The following is a 21405-nucleotide window of genomic DNA, read 5'->3' on the forward strand; positions in this document are numbered from 1 at the left end:
GAGTGGGCAAATATTGCAAAGTCTAGATGTGCAAAGTTAGTAGAGACATATCCCAACAGACTAAAGGCTGTAATTAAAGCAGGAGGTGGATTAACCAAATACTGACCCAAGGGGGTGATCCTTTTTCCAACTCTGTGAATCTATTTTTGAATTTTTTTTTATTTTTTTCTGACATGTTGATGTTATTTTTCACTTGGAAGTTATCGGTTGAAAATACAGCTGGATAAAACTGACTGTCTTGATTTCAGACTGCGAAGCAACTAAATGTTGTTATTTTAAAGGGGGCTATTATTTTCTATACCCACTGTAAATTCTGTATTTTTTTTTTTTAATTAAGTGAAAAATGTCCACATGTGGGTGACTCATGTAGTTTGTGTTTGCTTTAAATATTAACATACAGCAAATTATAAGAATCTATATACTGTGTGTTTAGTTTGTATTAAAATTGATTTAATCCTCCTTTTTTCTATACTTCTAAAACCTAATATGTTCATGTTTCTAGTTCTTCATCGCATGACTTGTCAAGCACTTGGGACCAAGCCAACTTGCAGAGGAGTTCTGGGCATTTCAGCTCAGTGGGAAGTATGGACAGTATTGACCAAACCTACCAGTCTGGAAGATTGTCTTCTTCCAAATCCAATAACAGCATAGACTACGTGGGTAACCAGAATAAGAGGGATTCAGCATATGGTTCTTTTTCTACAAGTTTTATCACCCCTGAACACAGTTTATCTAAGAACAATTCTGTTTCCAGTGAAAATATCTTATATCAAATTAATGAATGGGACAATGGCAAACCAACACACAGCAAAGCTGGACAGGTTTTACAGCAGGATCCTAGAAGAGCAGATGATAGGCAGGGATACCAATCTCCACCCATATCCTATGAAAGTAACAAACATCAACGAACAGATGAAAATGCTGAGTCAAGACATTCTGGACGTTCAAACTTTGGGCCTGTATGGCATGTTCCAGATAAAAGAAAAACTCCTTCTTCACCCCCTCCCCCACCTCCTCCACTTCGCAGTGACAGTTATGCTGTTACAAAAAGCCATGAGAAACCTGCACCTACGCATTCCGACTTAACAAGCACACCGCACTTTAATGTTGCAAATAGGTCTCATCCAAGACCTGACTGGAATTCAGAGATTCCAGATTATCAACAAAGACTTTTAAGAGCCCCTGTTGGGAGAATAAGTAATTCTTCTTATCAGTCTGAAATCAATTTAGATCAGATAGCATCTTCTAAAGAAAAATACCAAAATAATGTACCACATTCCAGTAGGTTACAGTCTTCTCAGTCTACAAATGATGTTAGGTTTGCTCAGCCCTCTTATAAATACCATCACCAGCGTCAATACAGCGATGAAAGCACTTTTTCACACAATACAAGAGTGTCACAATCACAACCACAGCAAGTGGCCTTTTCTTCTGGAAGTTATGAGGTGGCTTCAAATCAACCACATGTTTACAGTGCACATCACACTAGAGCTCCCAGTTCTTCTGATTGTAGTACTGGGGATAGGGTAAGAGGGGATAATATTGCATCAAGCCGAATTACCAGTGCAAGTTCAAAACAGCCACCTCAGGTAACCATCTCGCATCATCAGTATAAAGAAGAGTATGGCAAATCCGAAGTCTCTTCTGATACATGGTCCACGCAGCAAGATGTTGGAGACCTAAACACTGGTTACTCTCTACCTCAGCAAAGCAATTCTCTTTCATTAGAAAACTGTGATATGTATAGTTCAAAAGTGGTAGAGAAAAGAGATATTTACTCAAATAGTAATGAAAGGATGAGGCCTAGAAAAAATAGTGACTATCATGAAGGACACTATAGCAATCATAATACATCACAACCAGACCTAACCAACAAGCAAGTGTCACCCAGTAAATTTAGGTCACTTTATCAAGATTATTGCTGGAATGACCAGGACAACAGCAAGATCACACCTCAGATTACACCAATGCTGCATTCTTTAACTCAGGAAGGAAGAAATCGATCAGTTAGCTCTCCAGTCGCCAATGAAAAATACACAACCACCGATCCAGCGAAACAGTCCCGACGAAGTGATCGGTTTGCAACCACTTTGAGAAATGAAATACAACAAAGGAGAGCTCGCCTTCAAAAAAGTAAAAGTACAGCAACTTTAACAGAATCTAATGAGGGGGACAGTTTAGAAAACTGGAGTCAAGATTCTCCAGAAAGTGTGACACCTTCCTCGGATGGCACCTTTTCAAGCACATACAAGAACCATTTAAAGGAGGCCCAGGCAAGAGTTCTTAGAGCTACTTCCTTCCAACGTCGAGATTTAGAGCCTGTGATTGTGGATTCTACGCTCTCTTCAGAGCAAAGAATCCAGGGATATAGCAGGGATATTTCAAAACATGCTTTTTATACTGAGGTCACTTCCTACCCTAGTGAGCAAGTTCAGCCTAAGCAAAATGCACCAGTGAGCAGTTCTCAAAATATAACTCGTATTGGTGCCAGAAAAAGGTTTACAGCACAGCAAAAGCTTAAGTCTTATTCAGAGCCTGAAAAGATTAATGAAGTTGGAATTTATGATGATAGTAAAAAAAGTGATTCTAGTACATCCCAAGCAGCTGTTGGCTCTTTTGCAGACAGACGGAAATTTTTTGAAGAAACTAGCAAGTTTGCACAGTCCAGACCTACTCCAAAACCAACTACCCCTATCGCCACAGAAGATAATCATGAAACATACTATGCTAAAGATTATGAAAATGTACCCAGAGAATCTTGGCTTGAGAAGAGGTCTCGTGCTGCTTCTTTGGGAGCTGAAAAAATAATTGATAGCGAAAGAAACCCTGAAGACCATTACGAGGTTAACTCTAGTAGGTTTGATACTGCACAACAGCCTCAGAGGTTAGGAACTTTTGCAGAATATCAGGCATCATGGAAAGAACAGAAAAAGCCTTTAGAAAGGAAAAATTCTGGCCGATGTCATTCTGCTGACAATATTCTCGATGCTGGACTTGAACAAAATGAAAGATCTCAGTATATTCATGAGAGATCCAGATCATCTCCTACAACCGATTTCTATGCACAGGTAAGCTTTATTCGTTGAATGCTTTTATTTACCTACACACGTCATAATATTGGTATGTATTTGTGTACAGATTGGTTTTCAGTATAATTTTCCACCTGGTAATTTGTAAGACAACATATTTGTTCATCAGCAAATCACATAGCTATTGGACTAATGATATGAACTTCTCTACATTAATTATCTCAAACCCAATAAGTTTGTTTTTATAAAAGTCTATGGACACTGGGAAAAAGTCTATGGACACTGGACCAACACCTATATGCGTTTTCTGTATCATTCATTGACAGACGCAGCTTCATATTTTCTTGACCATTGGGTTATGCTGCCCCCTACACACTCTGCTACAGCCCTCAGTTTTTCTGTAGAGTTTAGGACAAGGACCTAGTTCCCTGCTAGGACTTCGGTCTTAGCTGTTATATTTTTGGGGAACCTTTTTTTGTAATTTATTCTTTTAGTAGAGTTCCTAGAGAACTACAAGCAACATCCGGCTGCGTTTCGGACTGGATGTTCTAGATCTTTAAGGTCTCCCAGCCTGGCCAGCGAGCGTGAGCAGGTTATAGTCCAGAACTAGGCATCGCCACAACAGAGCCCTGTTGGACAGGGATGAGCCCGCGAGTGGGACCGTCTCACTGGGACGCGAACGACCTGTAACGCCCGGAGTCCCAGTGTACCCCTTGACTGGCAGCACCCCCATCCCGGGTGGGAGGTAGTCTGTTCGGAGTGGTTCCCACCTGATATTGTGGTATGGTGAGTAAGTGTCCCCTCAATTCTCTGGCGGTTTCGGGGTGGATGTGGGCCCCCTCCATGAAATAGTCAGACCCTTGGGTATCCCTTGGTTCTCCTGGCCTCTCGGGTATACAAGGCCCCCCTCAGCATTCTCCCCCCTATACAGGTTCCCACCTCTGGGGGCCGGTTATATTGCAGGGGGGGTTGGGTCCCCTCCCGAGGACCATCCGATGCCTCTGTCTGTTGAGACCGCATGGCGCCGCGGGGGGCCACCATTATGCTGTAGACTTGCCCTGCATTAATGCCAGAATCTCTTCATTGTAATCCATGGGCAGCCATTTTCTATTTTTTTTTCCCCCATAGGAATGCATGGGGCGGTCATTTTCTTGTAATCCATGGTGCTGGATAGCATAGGCAGACATTAGACAATCGACACTCTAGGCATGACCCAGGTGCTTTTCATTTCCTGTGTCAGATCGTTCCTGCAAGCCTCCTGTTCGGTTTGATAACGTTTTTTGGGGTCTCTTGTGGGTTTCCTCTCACACACTGCTAACAGACTGTGTTAGGCTGGGACTTGCTGTACCGCCAATTGCGATCACACTTTTGCGACTTTTTTAAAGTGACACTACATCTTTTTAAATTCAGTGTAAATGGAGTCCCAGGACAAAATTGCACCTACAGACCCCCTCAGTGCGGCTGCGGACCCCTCTGGGTCGCAGCCCCTGTCGGATTTTACAGCAGTTTTGGAAAGCCTGGTGTCAAAAGGGGATTTAGTGTTAAAAAGTAACACTAGCCGTAAGCACCCTTTGCCTTCACCAATCTCTGCTTTATCTTTAGATTCTGAGGCAGATATGACCGCCGCAGACGCACCTGACCCTGGTGGCTCTGTGTCATCGCATTCTGATGGCGAACAGGACATGTCCTCATCAGCCACTGCGTGGGAAAGCACATTGGTGGAATCACTTAGAGTTTCAGTGCAAGAAACTTTAAAAATGGCGGATGAGTCCACAATGTCAGGAATCGAGGTGTCTTTTGGCACCCGCAAATCCCAAAAATCGGGCAAAGTGTTCCCCTGTCCAGAACTTTTTGAAAATATTGTCAATGAACAGTGGGGGCATATCAAGCACATGTTAGTGGTGCCCAAGCATTTTAAATTCCATTATCCCTTCACGGATAAAGTTTCCCAAAGGTGGATTTCCTAGTTTCCATACTGAATAAGTCTACTGTGATCCCGGTGGAAGAATCACCGGCCCTTTATGGACCCTGTTTATAGACGGATTGAGTCTGTGTTCTTCCATTTACATGTGTTAGCGGGCTCCATATTGAAACCATTTTTTGTAACCACCCTGGTGTCGCAGACCGTCACTGAATGGGTAAAGTTACTTAAAGGTGTCTTGGAAACAGAACAGCTCTTCCGAGGGTTAATTGAGCTCATGGATCAAATGGCTCAAGCCCTGCTGTATATATGTGATGCGTTGCTGGAGGGAAGAGTACTCTTCTCCATCAATCCTTTAAGGGCAAGGCACCATGTACTAGACGGGGGCCTTCTTTTACTGCTCATAGGTGGCTTTTTCGTACCTCCGGGTTGCAAGAAAAAGGAAAGCCATTTAGGTCTTCTGGGAGTTCCAAGAAGACATGGTCAGGTAACCCGAAGCCAGGCAAATCTGGATCTGTAGACAAATCCTCCTCTGCATGAAGGGGCACCCTCACCTGATTCTGGAGTGGGGGGGACGTCTTCGCTTCTTTCCGGAACCATGGACTTCCTTATTTCAGGACAAATGGGTTCACAAACTGATCCAATCAGGGTACAAGATCGAATTCCGGTCTCGACCGTCCTACAGGTTTTTCCTGTCCAGTCTTTGCCTATCTCCAGAATGTTTAAGGGATCTCCGGGAGGCAGTACTAGATCTGCTGTCGCAAAGGGTGATTTGTGCCGGTTCCTTCTCAGGAACATTTTCAGGGGTTTTATTCAAACCTGTTCACTGTGCCCAGGAAGGAAGGAAGGCAAACTGCATCCAATCCTGGACCTCAAGGCTTTGAACTGCTTTGTGCGGGTACAGAGGTTTCGAAGGGAGTCCATTCGCATGGTAGTGGCGTCCCTACACCAGGGAGGCTTTTTGGCCCCCATAGATATCAAGGACGCATATCTACACATCCCTATCTATGCTGGACACCAGCATTTTCTCCGCTTCGCTGAAGGAGAGGAGCATTATCAATTTGCGCCATTACCCTTTGGTCTCGCCTCCACCCCCAGGGTCTTTTCCAAGGTGCTGGCTTCGGTGTTGGCATTACTGTGCCAACAGGAGATTTCAGTACTCGGGTACCTGGACGATCTCCTTTTGAGGGCGGACTCTCACTTAGCCCTGTTGGGCGACTTAACGATCACTGTCCGAACACTGTAAGAGTTCAGTTGGAACATCGGTTTCTAAGAATCTGACCTGAGACCTTCAATGAGACTGAATTATCTGGGCCTGACTCTGGACTCCGTTTTAGCATGAGTCTTTCTTCCCCCTAACAAATTGGAAAAGTTGCAGGGGGCGATCCGGTTGTTGTTAGCAAACAATCTGTCTTCCCTGCGGACTTGCATGCAGGCCTTGGATCTGATGGTATCAACCTTCAAGGCGGTTCCGTTTGCTCAGTTCCACACGAGACCCTTACAGAGGAGATTCTCATAAAATGGAACAAGGATCCAAAATCCTTGGATACTTTGATTCGGTTTAGTCGCAACAAAAAGTCTGCTCTTCTGTGGTGGCTTCACTCATCAGCACTTCCCCAATGCAAGTCCTTCCTGCCATTGTATTGGATTGTGGTAACCACGGACACCAGTCTGTCAGGTGGGGGAGGAGTGCTGGGGAAACTCTGCTCCCAGGGATCCTCTGACTTTGGAAGAATCCAAGCTGCCAATAAATATCTTGGAGCTCAGAGCGATAAAGCTTTGCCTGAGTCATTGGACGGCTCGCCTGCAAGGTTGCCCGATCCGGATTCAATCAGACAATGCCACAGCCGTGGCGTATATCAATCATCAAGGGGGCACCAAGAGTGTCTTGGCGGCCCGGTAGGTGGCCGAGATTCTGGATTTGGCGGAGATGTTTGTCCCAGCTCTCTCTGCTGTGCACATTCCAGGTGTGTAGAACTGGCAGGTGGATTACCTGAGTGGTCAGGTGTTGGATCAGGGGGAGATGTTTCACCTCCTGTGTGTCCGGTGGGGGACACCCAATGTTGAAATGTTTGTTTCTTGACTCAACAAGAAGGTTCAGAGGTTTTTGGCCAGGTCAAGGGATCCTCTGGCCGACGTCACAGACGCACTGGTGGCTCCTTGGGGTCAGTATCAGCTGATTTATGCGTTCTCTCCGCTGAAACTCCTGCCGAGTTGTGCAGAATAGAGGTGGAAGGAAATCCAGTTATTCTAGTGGCCCCAGACTGGCCTCGCTGGTCTTTGTACTCAGACCTGCTAAGGTTGGTCACCAATGCTCCTTGGAGATTTCCTCTCAGGGAGGATCTGTTGTTTCAAGGGCCGATCTTCCATCCTGCTTTACAGTCGCTGGCTTTAGCGGCGTGGCTGTTGAAAAAGCCAGGTATTGAAGGATAGAGGTCTTTCTGACTCTTTGATTTCTACATTATTGAAGGCTAGGAAGTCTACTTCCAGAAAGATCTATCATCGTACATGGAAATCCTACATTTCATGGTGTGAATTGTTGAAAATGCACCCTCGCTTGTTTTCGGTAGCTAGGGTTTTGACTTTTCTTCAAAATTGGGTTGAACAGCGTTTGGCTTTGTTCATTATCAAAGGCCAAGTGTTGGCTTTGGCTATTTATTTCCAATGTCCTTTAGCTACGCCTGCCCTGGTTCGCACTTTTATTCAGGGGGTGCATCATATGGCGCCCTGAGGCGATCAACTTTGCCTCTGTGGGATCTGAATTTGGTATTATCTGTTCTTCAAAAACCTCCCTTTGAAAACTTTGAGATCCCCCTGCTTTCCTTGTCTCACAAGGTTGCCTTTTTGGTGGCTTTTACTTCTGCCCGCAGAGTATCTGAATTGGCGGCGTTGTCCTGCCGCTCACCTTATCTGGTGGTCCACAGAGATAAAGTTGTACTTCGACCTAATCAGTAATTTCTTCCTTAGGTGGTTTATGATTTCCATTTGAATGAAGACATTGTGCTGCGTTCACACTGTCCTAAGCCCAAGCATCCCAAGGAAATTGTCTTGCATTCTTTGAATGTGGTTCAGGCAATCAGAGTTTACCTGGCGGCCACTGAATCTTTCAGGAAATTGGACTCTCTTTTTGTCCTTACCGAAGAACCTAGTAAAGGAATGGCTGCGTCTGCTGTGACTGTATCCAGATGGATCAGGCAGATGCTAGTTCTGGCTTATTCACTTAAGGGTCAGGTTCCTCCTGCCACGGTGAAGGTGCATTCTACTAGAGCGCTGAGTGCCTCTTGGGCTTTTCACCATCAGGCGTCAGTGATGAAAGTTTGCAAGGCGGCAACTTGGTCGTCGGTGCACACGTTCACAAAATTCTAGAAGGTAGATGTATTGGCACCTACGGATGCCTCTTTTGGCCGCAAAGGTTTTGCAGGCTGCTGTCTAAAGATAACTTTTTTTTACTCTTTGAGGGTGTATGCTTTTTCTAGGTGAGCTCCAGTTGTTCCTGGTTGAGCTCCTTGTTACCTGGTTGGCTACGTTTAGCCTTGAGAAATTGCATTCTTTTTTGAGTTATTTTTTCCCACCCCTCATGCTAATAATGCTTTGGGACGTCTCAATGGTTAAGAAGATATAAAGCTGCATCTGTCATTGAACAATAGAGAAAACTGGATTTTTTTTAACTTACCATAAAATCCTTTTCTCTAAAGTTCATTGACAGACGCAGCAACCGCCCCTCTGATTTTGAGTGGAATACGATTGTTGTCTTCTAAACACTGCTTGCAATGAAACTGAGAGCTATAGCAGAGTGTGTGGAGTTATGCCTGCAGGGACAGCCCCATAGGCGTGGTAAAGCTTTTTCCTGCCTAATGTCCTACTCCTGTAGGGGGCAGCATAGCCCAATGGTCAAGAAGATATGAAGCTGTGTCTGTCAATGAACTTCAGAGAAAAGGATTTTACGGTAAGTTAAAAAATCCAGTTTTTTGATATCCCATTCCAAAACTATTGGCATTAATTTGAAGTCTGTCTGTCCCCCATGCTATCACAACTTCCATTCTCCTGGGAAGGTTCTTCAAAAGTGTTTGTTGGAATTTTTTGCCTGTGGTGCTAAAAGAGCATTTGTAAGCTCAGACAGTATGATAGTGATATGATAACATGTTAGATAAGAATACCTAGTTTGCAATCCGTGTTACATGAACTCCAATAGAATGGAGTTCACGTCAGAGCTGTGTGCAGGCCATTTAAGTTTTTACATCAAAACCAACAACCTTATCTTTATGAACCTAATTTGGGGGCATAGTCATGTTGGAAAAAGGAAGGGCCTTCCCCATAATGTTTGTCACATGGCTTGGAAGCGCACGGTTATCTAAAATGTCTTTGTATCTTGTAGCATTATCCGTTTCCTTTCCTTGAAACATCTGAACTTAGGGTTGTCCACATACTTTTGATCACATAGTGTAGGACAGAGAAGCACATCATGCACCTTTTTAGATTTAAACCATTTCTCAAACTAATGCTTTATAACTTTTCTTCTCAGTTTATACCAACAAAAGTACAATAGTAGGGTGATAACAGGTAAAATCATTTATTTGTGAATAACCCTTTCCAGAGTGTGGTTTATGCACATAAAAATGATTAAAGGCTTGTGCTTGTTCTCATGACATTTTCCTTCCATCTCTCCTCCATTCCTTTATTTAAAAAATATTCGGGGAATCTGTAGGTTAGAGGTATGTATGTTCTTTTTATCTGCCTGATATCCAGTTCAGCCTGACCACTATGGGGATGTATGACCCCCTTCTCCAGAGACTTCAGTTATTTGTTTTCTAGCTTTCTTATATGCGCTCTAAAGCTAATTGGATAGAATGTGTGTATACACACAGGGTTTGATTTACTAAAGGCAAATAGGCTGTTCACTTCACAAGGGAAGTTGCATCTTGCAAGAGAATTTTTCCCAATGCTTAATGAGTGTGATGCAATTTCACTTAGCAAAGAATACCTAATCAAGAAAAAATGAACATGTTTGGATGATAAAAGTTAGGAGAGCTTTACCACATTCACTAATCTCTGGGAAAAATTCCCTTACAAAATGCAACTTCCATTGAAAGTCTATTTGACTTGGTAAATCAACATTTTATTCACCAGATATTTTATTGTCATTACTCTACACGTAGATCAGTGATGGCGAACCTTGGCACCCCAGATGTTTTGGAACTACATTTTCCACAAAGCTAAACTACACTGCAGAGTGCATGAGCATCATGGGAAATGTAGTTCCAAAACATCTGGCGTGCCAAGGTTCCTCATCACTGACATTGATTATTTTGGAATATCTGAGTTTTAAAGTCTCGGTCTCTTTCAGTATAGAGTAATGTAAAGGTAGCCTGTAAAAGATGATGCTGTATACACTTATCTTGCAGGTAGTAGATTCCTGGCTACTGGGGGTAATTGACATTTCCATGTGTAGTGAATACCGACTTCCCCACAGTACACTGCAATTTCTACCAACACCTCCTACATCACTATAGGAAATAGCATATAGGGAAGTGGGAGGAACTACAGCACACGCCAGGGGAGCAGGTAATTATCACACCAAGAAATGTCCATTACCTGCAGTAGGGATCTTCTATGCAGCAGGATAATTGTACAGAATCTCCTTTTGCATCTACTCTCCATAATAACAGTGTAACGTTAAAAAAAAAAAAGGTTCTGAAAAAAAAAGACCTGTCTGTGCAGTCCACAGCAACCAACAAATTTTTACTTTTTGCTTTGTATTCTATCCTAGAGAAATGAAGATTCACAGCTGTGAGTAAAAAAAGTCTTAACTTTTTTTTTTTCTGGAAGTTTTCTCTTCATTTTCTGTGTTCTAGATGCAACAGCAGCAAGGGGGAATCTCTACAAAGTAAAGGGAATTCCCTCTTAGACAGTTGTCATTAACCACTTTACCACCGGAGGATTTTCCTGCTTAACATCCAGGCCACTTTTTGCAACTTGGCACTGTGTGACTTTAACTGACAATTGCGCGGTCATGCAACCCTGTACCCAAACGAAATTGACGTCCTTTTTTTCCCACAAACAGAGCTTTCTTTTGGTTGTATTTGATCACCTCTGCGCTTTTAATTTTTTGCGATATTGCATAGTTACATAGTAGGTGAGGTTGAATAAAGACAATTACCCCTGAATGTTCTGATTCTTGAGATGTACATCTAAGAGTCTTTTGAAAGCCACCATACTTCTCGCAGAAACTACCTCTTGTGGTAGAGAATTCCACAATCTTGTAGCCCTAACAGTAAAGAACCCCCCTCGTTGCCTGAGGTTAAAACGCTTCTTCTCTAATCGTATTGTATGCCCTCTAGTCCTCATGCAATCCTTCCGACTGAATAGCTTTTTTTCTATGCTGAGATCACCATTGAGATATTTATAAATTGCTATCATGTTCCCTCTCAGGCGTCTCTTCTCCAGGGAGCATAAATCAAGGGATTGCAGACGCTCTTCATAATTAAGGTCCTCCAATCCCCTAATTAGTTTAGTTGCCCTTCTCTGGACTTTCTCCAGCTCCAACACATCCCTCCTGAGGACCGGCGACCAGAACTGGACAGAATACTCCAGATGTGGTCGGATCAGTGTTTTATAAAGTGGTAGGATTATAGTTTTATCTCTGGAATACATCCCTTTCTTTATCCATGCTAATATTCTGCCGGCTTTGGCAGCTGCCCCTTGACATTGCATGCTTAGTCTATCCTCTACCAGGACTCCCAGATCTGTCTCCATTTTTGATTCCCCCAAAGGTTCCCCCCCTAAAGTGTATTGTGCTTTTATGCTTTTAGTCCCCAAGTTCAAAACCTTACACTTCTCTACATTAAACCTCATTTGCCATGTCGTTGCCCACTCCGTTATTTTGTCCAGGTCATTCTGTAGGATATCTGCTTCATGCTGTGCAGTTATTGCCCTGCCCAATTTTGTGTCGTCTGCAAAAACTGATATAGAGCTACTGATCCCGTCCTCAATGCTGTTTATGAATAAATTGAACAGGGTTGGTCCCAGGACTGAGCCTTGGGGGACCCCACTTACCACCTCAGACCAGTCTGAGTATGCGCTATTTATTAACACCCTTTGGACACGGCCTTTTAGCCAGTTCCATATCCAAGAGCAGACCTTGCGGTCGATGCCTGCAGACCTCATTTTATAAATTAAGCGCTTGTGGGGAACTGTATCAAACGCCTTAGCGAAATCCAGGTACACCACATCCACTGGTCTGCCCCTATCTAGCTCACAGCTCACCTCCTCGTAGAATGTTAAGAGATTGGTTTGACAAGAATGTCCATTTGTAAACCCGTGCTGATTACTGCTGATGATATTGTTGTCTTTAGCAAACTCTACGATATAGTCCCTTATCATCCCCTCCAGAAGTTTACATACTATCGATGTCAGACTGACAGGCCTATAATTTCTGGGACATGCCTCTGCCCTTTTTTGAATATTGGTATCACGTTCGCTTTCCTCCAATCCCTTGGTACATTTCCTGTCCTATTAATAAAAAAAGAGCGAAAATTTTGCTTTGACAGCTAAAAAATATCCAATATATTCTATTTTTGTCATATATTTAGGCCAAAATGTATTTAGCTACATGTCTTGACAAAAAAATTCTCAATGAGCGTATTTTTAACCGCTTTAAGACCGGAAGATTTTACTCCATTCCTGACCAGGGCATATTTTGCGATTCGGCACTGCGTTACTTTAACAGACAATTGCGTGGTCGTGCGATGCTGTTCCCAAATTAAATGTATGTCCTTTTTTCCCCCACAAATAGAGCTTTCTTTTGGTGGTATTTGATCACCTGTGCGATTTTAAATTTTTGAAAAAAAAAGCGACAATTTTGAAAAAAAAAAAAACAATATTTTTACATTCTGATATATAACATTCCCCAAAAAAATTTTATAAATCAAAATTTTTTAACATTTTAGGCCAATTTGTTTTCTGCTACATATTTTTGGTAAAAAAAAATCACATTAAGCGTATTTTGATTTGTTTTGCGCAAAAGTTATTGCGTTTACTAACTACGGGAAAGATTTGTCATTTTTATTGTATTTTTTTTTTACTAGTAATGGCGGCAATCAGATTTTTTTCGCGCAATTTTTTTTTTCGGGACTGTGACATTGCGGCGGACAGATCGGACCCCTGACTGACATTTTTGACACTTTTGGGCGTACCAGTGACATTACTACAGTAATCAGTGCTATAAATATGCACGGTTACTGTAATAATGACACTGGCAGGGAAGGGGTTAACACTGTTGGTGATCAAGGGGTTAAATGTATGCCTCACGCTTACTGACGTGTGTGGGGGAGGGGATTGTGTGACACAGACACAGATCGCAGGTTCAGCTAAGCTGAATCCTGTAATCTGTCACTGTCTGTCACATAGGAGATCCGCCCGCTTTGTTTACACAAGTGGGCGGATTTCCTCACTAGATCCCCGACAATCGGGGTAAGAGCGGCGGTGATCACCACCTCTCCTCCCCTGGCCCGACTCCCGCTGTGTCTGAATACAGCGTGCGCCGCCAAGAGACGGGAGAGTCTGGTGACATAGGTCTATGTCGCCAGACGGTAACGAGCCACTTCGCCGCAGTAGCAGTCCAGTGAGCGGTCGGCAAGTGTTTAAAACACCCTATATTAGGATGTCCCCATTGTTTCTGTTACAACTTTAAAATTATATTTTAAAGGATATATATATATATATACAGTATGTATATGTGTGTGTGTATGTGTGTGTGTATATATATATATATATATATATATATATATTTCTCTATCGTATATTGACAGACGCAGCCCCATCTTCATGAGCTGTGTGGGTTATGCTGCCACCTGCAGGAGTAGTATAGGCAGTGCATTAGTACAAAGTTTTAGCATATACAAGCCCACGGGCTTTCCCTCCAGACACAACCCTCACAGACACAATCCAGCACATCAGTTTATTTCTGCCTAGAGAAGGAGTAGGACCTAGGTTTCCTGCTGGGATTCCGGTCTCAGTTTTTTTGTTCTTTTCAGAATATTTGCTTTTATTTCTCTTTACTCACTTGCTAGCTAGTGTTCAGGGAAGAATTTTCCTGGTGATCTATAAGCAACGATGCCGGCTGGGGTTTCGCACTGGATAATCTAGATCCTTATGGTCCCCCCAGCCTAGCCTACGAGCGTGAGCAGGTTATAGTCCTGACCTAGGCCTAGCCATGACAGTGCCCCTTTTCCAGATAGGGACGAGCCTGCGAGCAGATGCCTCGACGTGAGGACCTGGAATGCCTTGAATCGCAGTGTACCCCTTGTCTGGCAGCAACTCCACTTTGGGTGGGAAGCAGTCTGCCCGGTGCGGAGCCCATCTGGTCTATGGTATGGGGAGTAAATGTGCCCCCCTTGCCCCTGCTGGCCCTGGGGGATGTGGGCCCTCTCCTGGGGATCGAGGGATTTGTGCCTCCCAAAAGATCCCCCTGGCCTGCCTGTTTGGTGTGTCCTATCCTCCCCCCCCCCCCTTCCCTGTCCCTGCGAATGCGTCTATGGATGCGGAATTGCCTTGAGACGCATGGTTTGGTTGAAGAGCTGGTCGGGTGACCAAGCTTCTAAGGAGGCCCTAGCGGACCCCCCCCCCTTCTGGGAGAGCGTTTGTTTGGCGACTCATTGGATGAGTTTATCAAGGGTTTGACTGGTGGGAAGAGTACTCTTCTTCCTCAATCCTCCAAGGGTAAGACTCCCTTTACTAAGCAGGGTCCTTCTTTTTCTGCTCACAAGCGTTTTTTTCGTGCCTCCGGGGCGCAAGAAAAAGGTAAGCCGTTCAGAGCTTCTGGAGGGGCTAAAAAGAATTGGGGCAAGCCCAAGGCCAGTCAGTCAGGTGCTGCTGACAAGTCCTCTTCAGCATGAAGGGGGGGCCCTCACCCGGCTCAGGGGTGCGGGGACGCCTGCGCTTTTGGGAACCCTGGCCTTCCTTCATTCAGGACGATTGGGTTTGCAAACTGATTTTTTCCGAGTACAAGATCGAATTCTGGTCCCGGCCAGGGGACAGGTTTTTTCAGTCAAATCCTCACCTGTCTCCAGAGCGTTTGAAGGATCTGTGGGAGGCTGTGCAAGATCTCCTGGCTGAAGGGGTGATTGTGCCAGTTCCTCAGCAGGAACGCTCTCAAGGTTTCTATCCAAACCTGTTCACGGTGCCCAGAGAAGAGGGCAAGGGGAACCCAATTCTAGACCTCAAGGCTCTGAACCGCTTTGTGCAGATGCAGAAGTTTCGCATAGTCCATTCGGTCAGTGGTGGCATCTTTGAATCAGGGGGATTTTCTGGGGATTTTCTGGCCTCTATCGATCTCAAAGATGCGTATCTCCAGGTCCTCATTTTCTAGGGAAACCAGCGATTCCTCCGCTTTGCGGTGACCGAGGAGCACTTTCAATTTGTGGCGTTACCCTTTGGTCTCACCTCAGTTCCCAGAGTATTTACCAAGTTCCTGGCCCCAGTGCTGGCCTTGTTACGTCAGCGAGGTATCTCAATTGTGGAATATCTGTTGCGAGCAGTCTCCCACTCAGATCTGCTGGGCAACGTCTTTATTACGCTTCAAACTCTTCAGGAATTCGGGTGGATGATCAATTTCTAAAAATCTGCTCTGACGCCTTCAGTACGGGTCACTTATCTGGGGCTGACTCTCGACTCTGCTCTGGCGAGGGTCTTTCTCCCCCTGGACAAACTTCAGAAGCTGCAAAAAGCAGTCAGGTTGCTGATGGAGACCAATCAGTCCTCCTTGCAGGCTTGCATGCGGGGCCTGGGTCTGATGGTTTCAACCTTCGAAGCAGTCCTGTTTGTTCAGTCTCACTCGATATCCTTGCAAAGGAGATTCTGGCAAAATAGAACAGAGATCCTCGGTCGTTGGACCAGAAGACTTGCTTGAGCCATCTTACAAAGGCAGCTCTTTCACCCAGTTGGCTAGGTTTTAGCCTTTGGAGTTTACGTTCCTTTCTGGTTTCGTTTTCTCACCCCTCATGCCTATACTGCTTTGGGACGTCCCACACAGCTCATGAAGTTGAGGCTGTGTCTGTCAATGGACGATAAAGAAAGTAAGATTTTTGTAAGATCTTACCATAAAATCTTTTTCTCTGATGTTCTTTGACAGAGGCGGCACTCGCCCCTCTGAATTGGGGATGTTTTTTTTTGCTTCACTGCTTGCAACTAAGATGATGTGCTCGGCTGTGTCTGTAAGGGTTATGTCTGGAGAGACAGCCCCGTGGGTGTGTATATGCAAAAGCTTTGTACTATGTACTGCCTAGACTACTCCTGCATATCTAGGCACTCCTTTATCGTAGCTTTCAGTGTTGCCCCTCCACCTACATGCTGCTCATCGGGCATCCTTGCCTCTGCAGTAATCAGGCAGGTGATGTAAGAAGCACTTTAACTGGACCTAGAGGTAGTGAAGCAATCTTCCAGGACATGCAGTGTGGCGTAGCTGTGCAAAGCAGCAGACTGGCTAGACAGCATTACATATTCCTTAGGTGTTAAAACACCTAACATACACTATATTGTCAAAAATGTTGGGATGCTTGCCTTTACACGCACGTGCACTTTAATGGCAACCCAGTCTTACTCTATAAGGTTCAATATTGAGTTGGCCCACCCTTTGGAAGGCTTTCTGCAAGGTTTAAGGGTGTGTCTTTGGGAATGTTTGACTATTTTTCCAGAAGCGCATTTGTGAGGTCAGGTACTGATGTTGAATTAGCAGTCTCCGCTCAAATTTATCGCAAAGGTGTTCTATTGGGTTGAGGTCAGGACTCTGTGCAAGCCAGTCATGTTCCTCCACCCCAAACTCAGTCATCCATGTCTTTATGGACCTTGCTTTGTGCACTGGTGAGCAGTTATGTTGGAACAGGAAGGGGCCATCCCCAAACTGTTTCCATAATGTTGGGAGCATGAAATTGTATAAAATGTCTTGGTATGCTGGCGCCTTAAAAGTTCCCTTCACTGAAACTAAGGGGCCAAGCCCAAACCCTGAAAACAACCCCACACCAGAATCCCCCAAATGATTTGGACCAGTGCACAAAGCAAGGTCCATAAAGACATGGATTTGTGAGTTTGGGGTGGAGGAACTTGACTGGTCTGCACAGAATCCTGACCTCTGATAGAACACCTTTGGGAGGAATTAGAGCGGAGACTGCGAGCCAGGCCTTTCTGTCCAACATCAGTGCCTGACCTCACAAATGCGCTTCTGGAAGAATGGTCAAACATGCCTATAGACACTCTCGGACTCTCCTAAACCTTGTGGGCAGCCGTCCTAGAAGAGTTGACGCTGTTATAGCTGCAAAGGGTGGGCCGACTCCACATATATATATACAGACTAAGACTGGGATGCCATTAAAGTTCATGTGCATGTAAAGGCAGGCATCCCAATAATTTTACCAATATAGTGTATGTACATTCTGTAGAAATGACCTCCAATTTTTAGTTTTCAGTTAGCCATCTATGCCCTGTATATGCAGGTGTCTGAATTAGAGCTAAGCCCACAACTATGTGTGTGTATGTTAGGCCAACACCTTACACACTGCTACACGCCCTTGTTGTACTATGTCTTCAGATGACACACCCCTAGCCATAAAAACAAATCCTTGAAAGTAAACAGAGATTTTCTTTCTTATCTTCATGGTTTTTGAATGGATTATGAAAATGTGTCTGAAATATTTGTGTTTTTGGGTGGAATAATCATCACTACATGGAAACCTAATTCTTTAACATCAACAATGCAAAGGCACTTTTATGACACATGCATGCAGCATGGAGAGCGGTGGGTCACCTTAGGTATCGCCTGCACATCATTTTTTTCGCAGTGTTTGTTGTGCTGATTTATTTATATTACTAAAATGTAGGCTTCTTATACCATATGTACACCAAAGCCAGAAGGACCAGGAGACCAAGGAACTCTGCACACCTCCTGGGGGCACCCTGCATGCATTCCTTGGAGGAAGTGGTTTGTTCCTTTAAACAATAAGGAAAATTTAGCACTGTATGAAATACAGTGTAATATGTTTATAAAAGCCTTATAGATACAATTTTTGGATTTATTTAAATATTTAATTTCTCTATCGTCCATCGACAGATGCAGCCTCATCTCAATGAGCTGAGTGGGTTATGCTGCCACCTGCAGGAGTTGTCTACACAGTACAAAACGTTTAACATGTACACGCCCACGGGACCGTCCCTCCAGGCATAACCCCCATTGCCACAGCCCAGCACATCAGTTTGTTTTTGCCTAGAGAAGGAGTAGGACTTAGGTTTGCTGCTGGGACTTCGGTCTCAGTTTTTTTATTCTTTTCAGAATATTTTCTTTTTATTTCTCTACTCACTTGCTAGCTACTGTTCAGGGAAGAATTTTCCTGGTGATCTACAAGCAACAATGCCAGCTCGGGGTTCACACTGGATAATCTAGATCTTTGGTCCCCCTAGTCTGGCCTACGAGCGTGAGCAGGTTATAGTCCCAACCTAGGCCTAGCTACGACGATGCCCCTTTTCCAGATGGGGGCGAGCCTGCGAGCGGATGCCTTGCCGGGATGCGATAACCTGGAACGCCCTGAGTCGCAGCGTACCCCTCGGCTGGCAGCACCCCCACTTTCGGGTGGGAGGCAGTCTGCCTGGAGGGGAGGCCACCTGGTCCATGGTATGGTGAGTAAATGTGCCCCCCTAGCCCCTGCTGGCCTTGTGGGCATGTGGGCCCTCTCCTGTTTATAATGGGATTTGTGCCTCCCAAAAGATCCCCCTGGCCTGCTCGGTCTGTGTGTCCTACCCTCCCTCCTTCCCTGTCCTTGTGTCGGCTGTGTGCCTGGAGCGCCTGGTGCCCTGGGGGGGGGGGGTGACATGGTACCTTGGGTTTGCTGGTCCCTGTTGTGGTTCCTGAGGCCCTAATTTGTCGGTCCCTAGCCGCATGGTTCGCCATTTCGCCGCCATCTTAAGTGTGGGTAATGTGAATTTTTTCCCCATAGACTTGTATGGGGCAGCCATTTTCCCTGTAGCTTCCTATTGATTTGTATGGGCATCCACCTTTGTGCAGCCCTTGTGCTATGCTGAGCAGTGTGACCTTTCTCAGGTGACATGACTTCCACTCCATTTGTTTTTTGGTACTGGCCGAGGTCACTTCCTGTCTTTCTCTCCATGCTACTGGAAGAATCAGGAGGACGGTTTGAGGTGGTGCAGTACTTGGGGTCCCTGCGGACATGTTGCTGCACTTTCTGCTGTCAGTTTAGTTTAAAGGGGTTCCCTGCAGACTGCTGCGATTGTTGATGGATACCCCGATCGGAGCTCTTAAAGCGACAGTACTCCATTTTTTGCAAATTGCAATATGGAGTCCCAAACTGTGCAATCACCCTCAGACCCACTCTGTGCGACTCCCGGACAGTCCAGATCGCAGTCGCTGGACGCAATTTCAGCAGCCCTGGAAAGCCTGGCGACTAAAGTTGATTTAGTCATGAAAAAGGTTGATAGCCAAAAACTGCCGCTGCCTTCCCCATGTATGGAGGTGTCCTCTGATTCAGAGGCAGATGGGGTCGCCCCGGATGCACCTCTACCTGAGGAGTCGCTGTCCTTGCAGTCAGATGGTGAAGAGGACCTGTCTTCTTCAGCTGCAGCGCGGGAACTCGCATTAGTGGAAGCCCTAATTATTTCAGTACGGGATACTTTAAAAATTGGCTGATGAGCCCACGCCGGCAGGGACACAGGTTGATTTTGGCTCTGTTGTCTCTAAAAGATGACAGGGTTTTCCCTTGTCCGATACTTTTCACAATATTGTGAATGACCAATGGCGGCGGGTATAAGCACGTGTTAGTGGTGCCAAAACACTTTAAACGCCGGCCCTTTTGCTGAAAAGGTCTCCAACCGTTGGACGGTGCCGCCTAAGGTGGACCATCCGGTTTTCTGATTAAACAAATCTACCTTCTGCCTGTGGAGGATTCCCCTGTTTTTTACGGATCCAGTGGACAGGTGGATGGAATCCCTTTCCTGACATCTTCATGTGCTGGCAGGTTCCATTTTAAATCTGTTTTTTGTGTCTGTGTTAGTCTCACAGACGGTGGCGGAATGGATTAGGGGTTTGCGGGAGTCTTTGGACCCCGGGACTGTTCCTCTGGAACAGCTGGAACTGTTGGACCAGGTGATCCAGGCTTTGGTGTTCCTGAATGATACATCTATGGATGCTGCTCCTCTGGTTTGGTTAAAGAGCTGGTTGGCTGACCAAGCTTCTAAGAAAGCCCTGGCTGATCTCCCCTTTCTGGGGGAACGGTTGTTTGGCCACTCATTGGATGAGTTAATCAAGGGCCTGACTGGTGGGAAAAGTACTCTTCTTCCTCAATCCTCCATGTTGGGAAAAGTACTCTTCTTCCTCAATCTTCCAAGGGTAAGACACCCTGTACTAAGCGGGGTCCCTCCTTTCCTGCTCATAAACGTTTTTTTCGTGCCTTCGGGGCGCAAGAAAAAGGTAAGCCGTTAAGAACTTCTGGAGGAACTAAGAAGCCTTTGGGGCAAGCCCAAGGCTGGTCAGTCAGGTGCTGCAGACCAGTCCTCTTTAGCATGAAGGGGAGCCCTCACCCATCTCTGGGGTGGGGGGACGGCTGCGCTTCTTTCAGGAACCCTGGAATTCCTTCATTCAGGACCATTGGGTTCGCAAACTGATTTGCTCCAGGTACAAGATCGAATTCTGGTCCCAGCCAGGGGACAGGTTCTTTCAGTCGAATCTGCACCTGTTTCTGTAACGTTGGAAGGATCTGTGGGAAGCTGTGCGAGATCTCCTGGCTCAAGGGGTGATTGTCCCGGTTCCTCCACAGGAACGCTCTCAAGGTTTCTATTCAAACCTGTTCATGGTGCCCAGAAAGGAGGGCAAAGTGCGTCCAATCCTGGACCTCAAGGCTCTGAAACGCTTTGTGTGGGTGCAGAAGTTTCGAATGGAGTCCATTCGGTCGGTAGTGGCATCTTTGAATCAGGGGGGTTTTATGGCTTTCATCGATCTCAAAGATGCGCATCTCCACGACCCCATATTCGAGGGATACCAGCGATTCCTCCCCTTTGCGGTGGAAGAGGAGCACTTTCAGTTTGTGGCATTACCCTTTGGGCTCGCCTAGGCTCCCAGAGTTTTTACGAAGGTCTTAGCCCCTGTGCTGGCCTTGTTATGTTGATGGGGTATCTCCATTGTGGGATATCTGGACGATCTCCTGTTGCGAGCAGTCTCCCATTCGGATCTGCTGGACAACGTTTCCATCACAATTCAGATCCTTCACGAATTCGGGTGGATGATCAATTTCCATAAATCTGCCCTGACACCATCCGTGCGGGTCACTTAACTGGGGCTGATTCTCGACTCTGCTCTGGCAAGGGTCTTCCTTCCCTTGGAGAAGCTTCAAAAATTGCAAAGGGTGGTCCGATAGCTGCTGGAGACCAATCAATCCTCATTGTGGGCTTGCATGAGGGCCC

General features: G+C 45.4%; 1 protein-coding gene across 4 annotated transcripts in view; it reads left to right on the forward strand.

Moving 5' to 3' along the window:
- The window catches only part of SHROOM2 (shroom family member 2), a 373353-nt gene that overhangs the window by 205532 nt on the left and 146416 nt on the right, over window positions 1-21405 (forward strand). For all 4 annotated transcript variants that reach the window (XM_082245430.1, XM_082245432.1, XM_082245429.1 and 1 more), the window contains one exon: window positions 503-3068. In XM_082245430.1, the coding sequence (XP_082101556.1) occupies window positions 503-3068 (2566 nt within the window). The remainder of the gene's footprint in view (window positions 1-502; window positions 3069-21405) is intronic.

This window comes from Pelophylax lessonae (assembly GCF_965119305.1).
Source record: "Pelophylax lessonae genome assembly, chromosome: 2".
Lineage (NCBI taxonomy): Eukaryota > Metazoa > Chordata > Amphibia > Anura > Ranidae > Pelophylax > Pelophylax lessonae.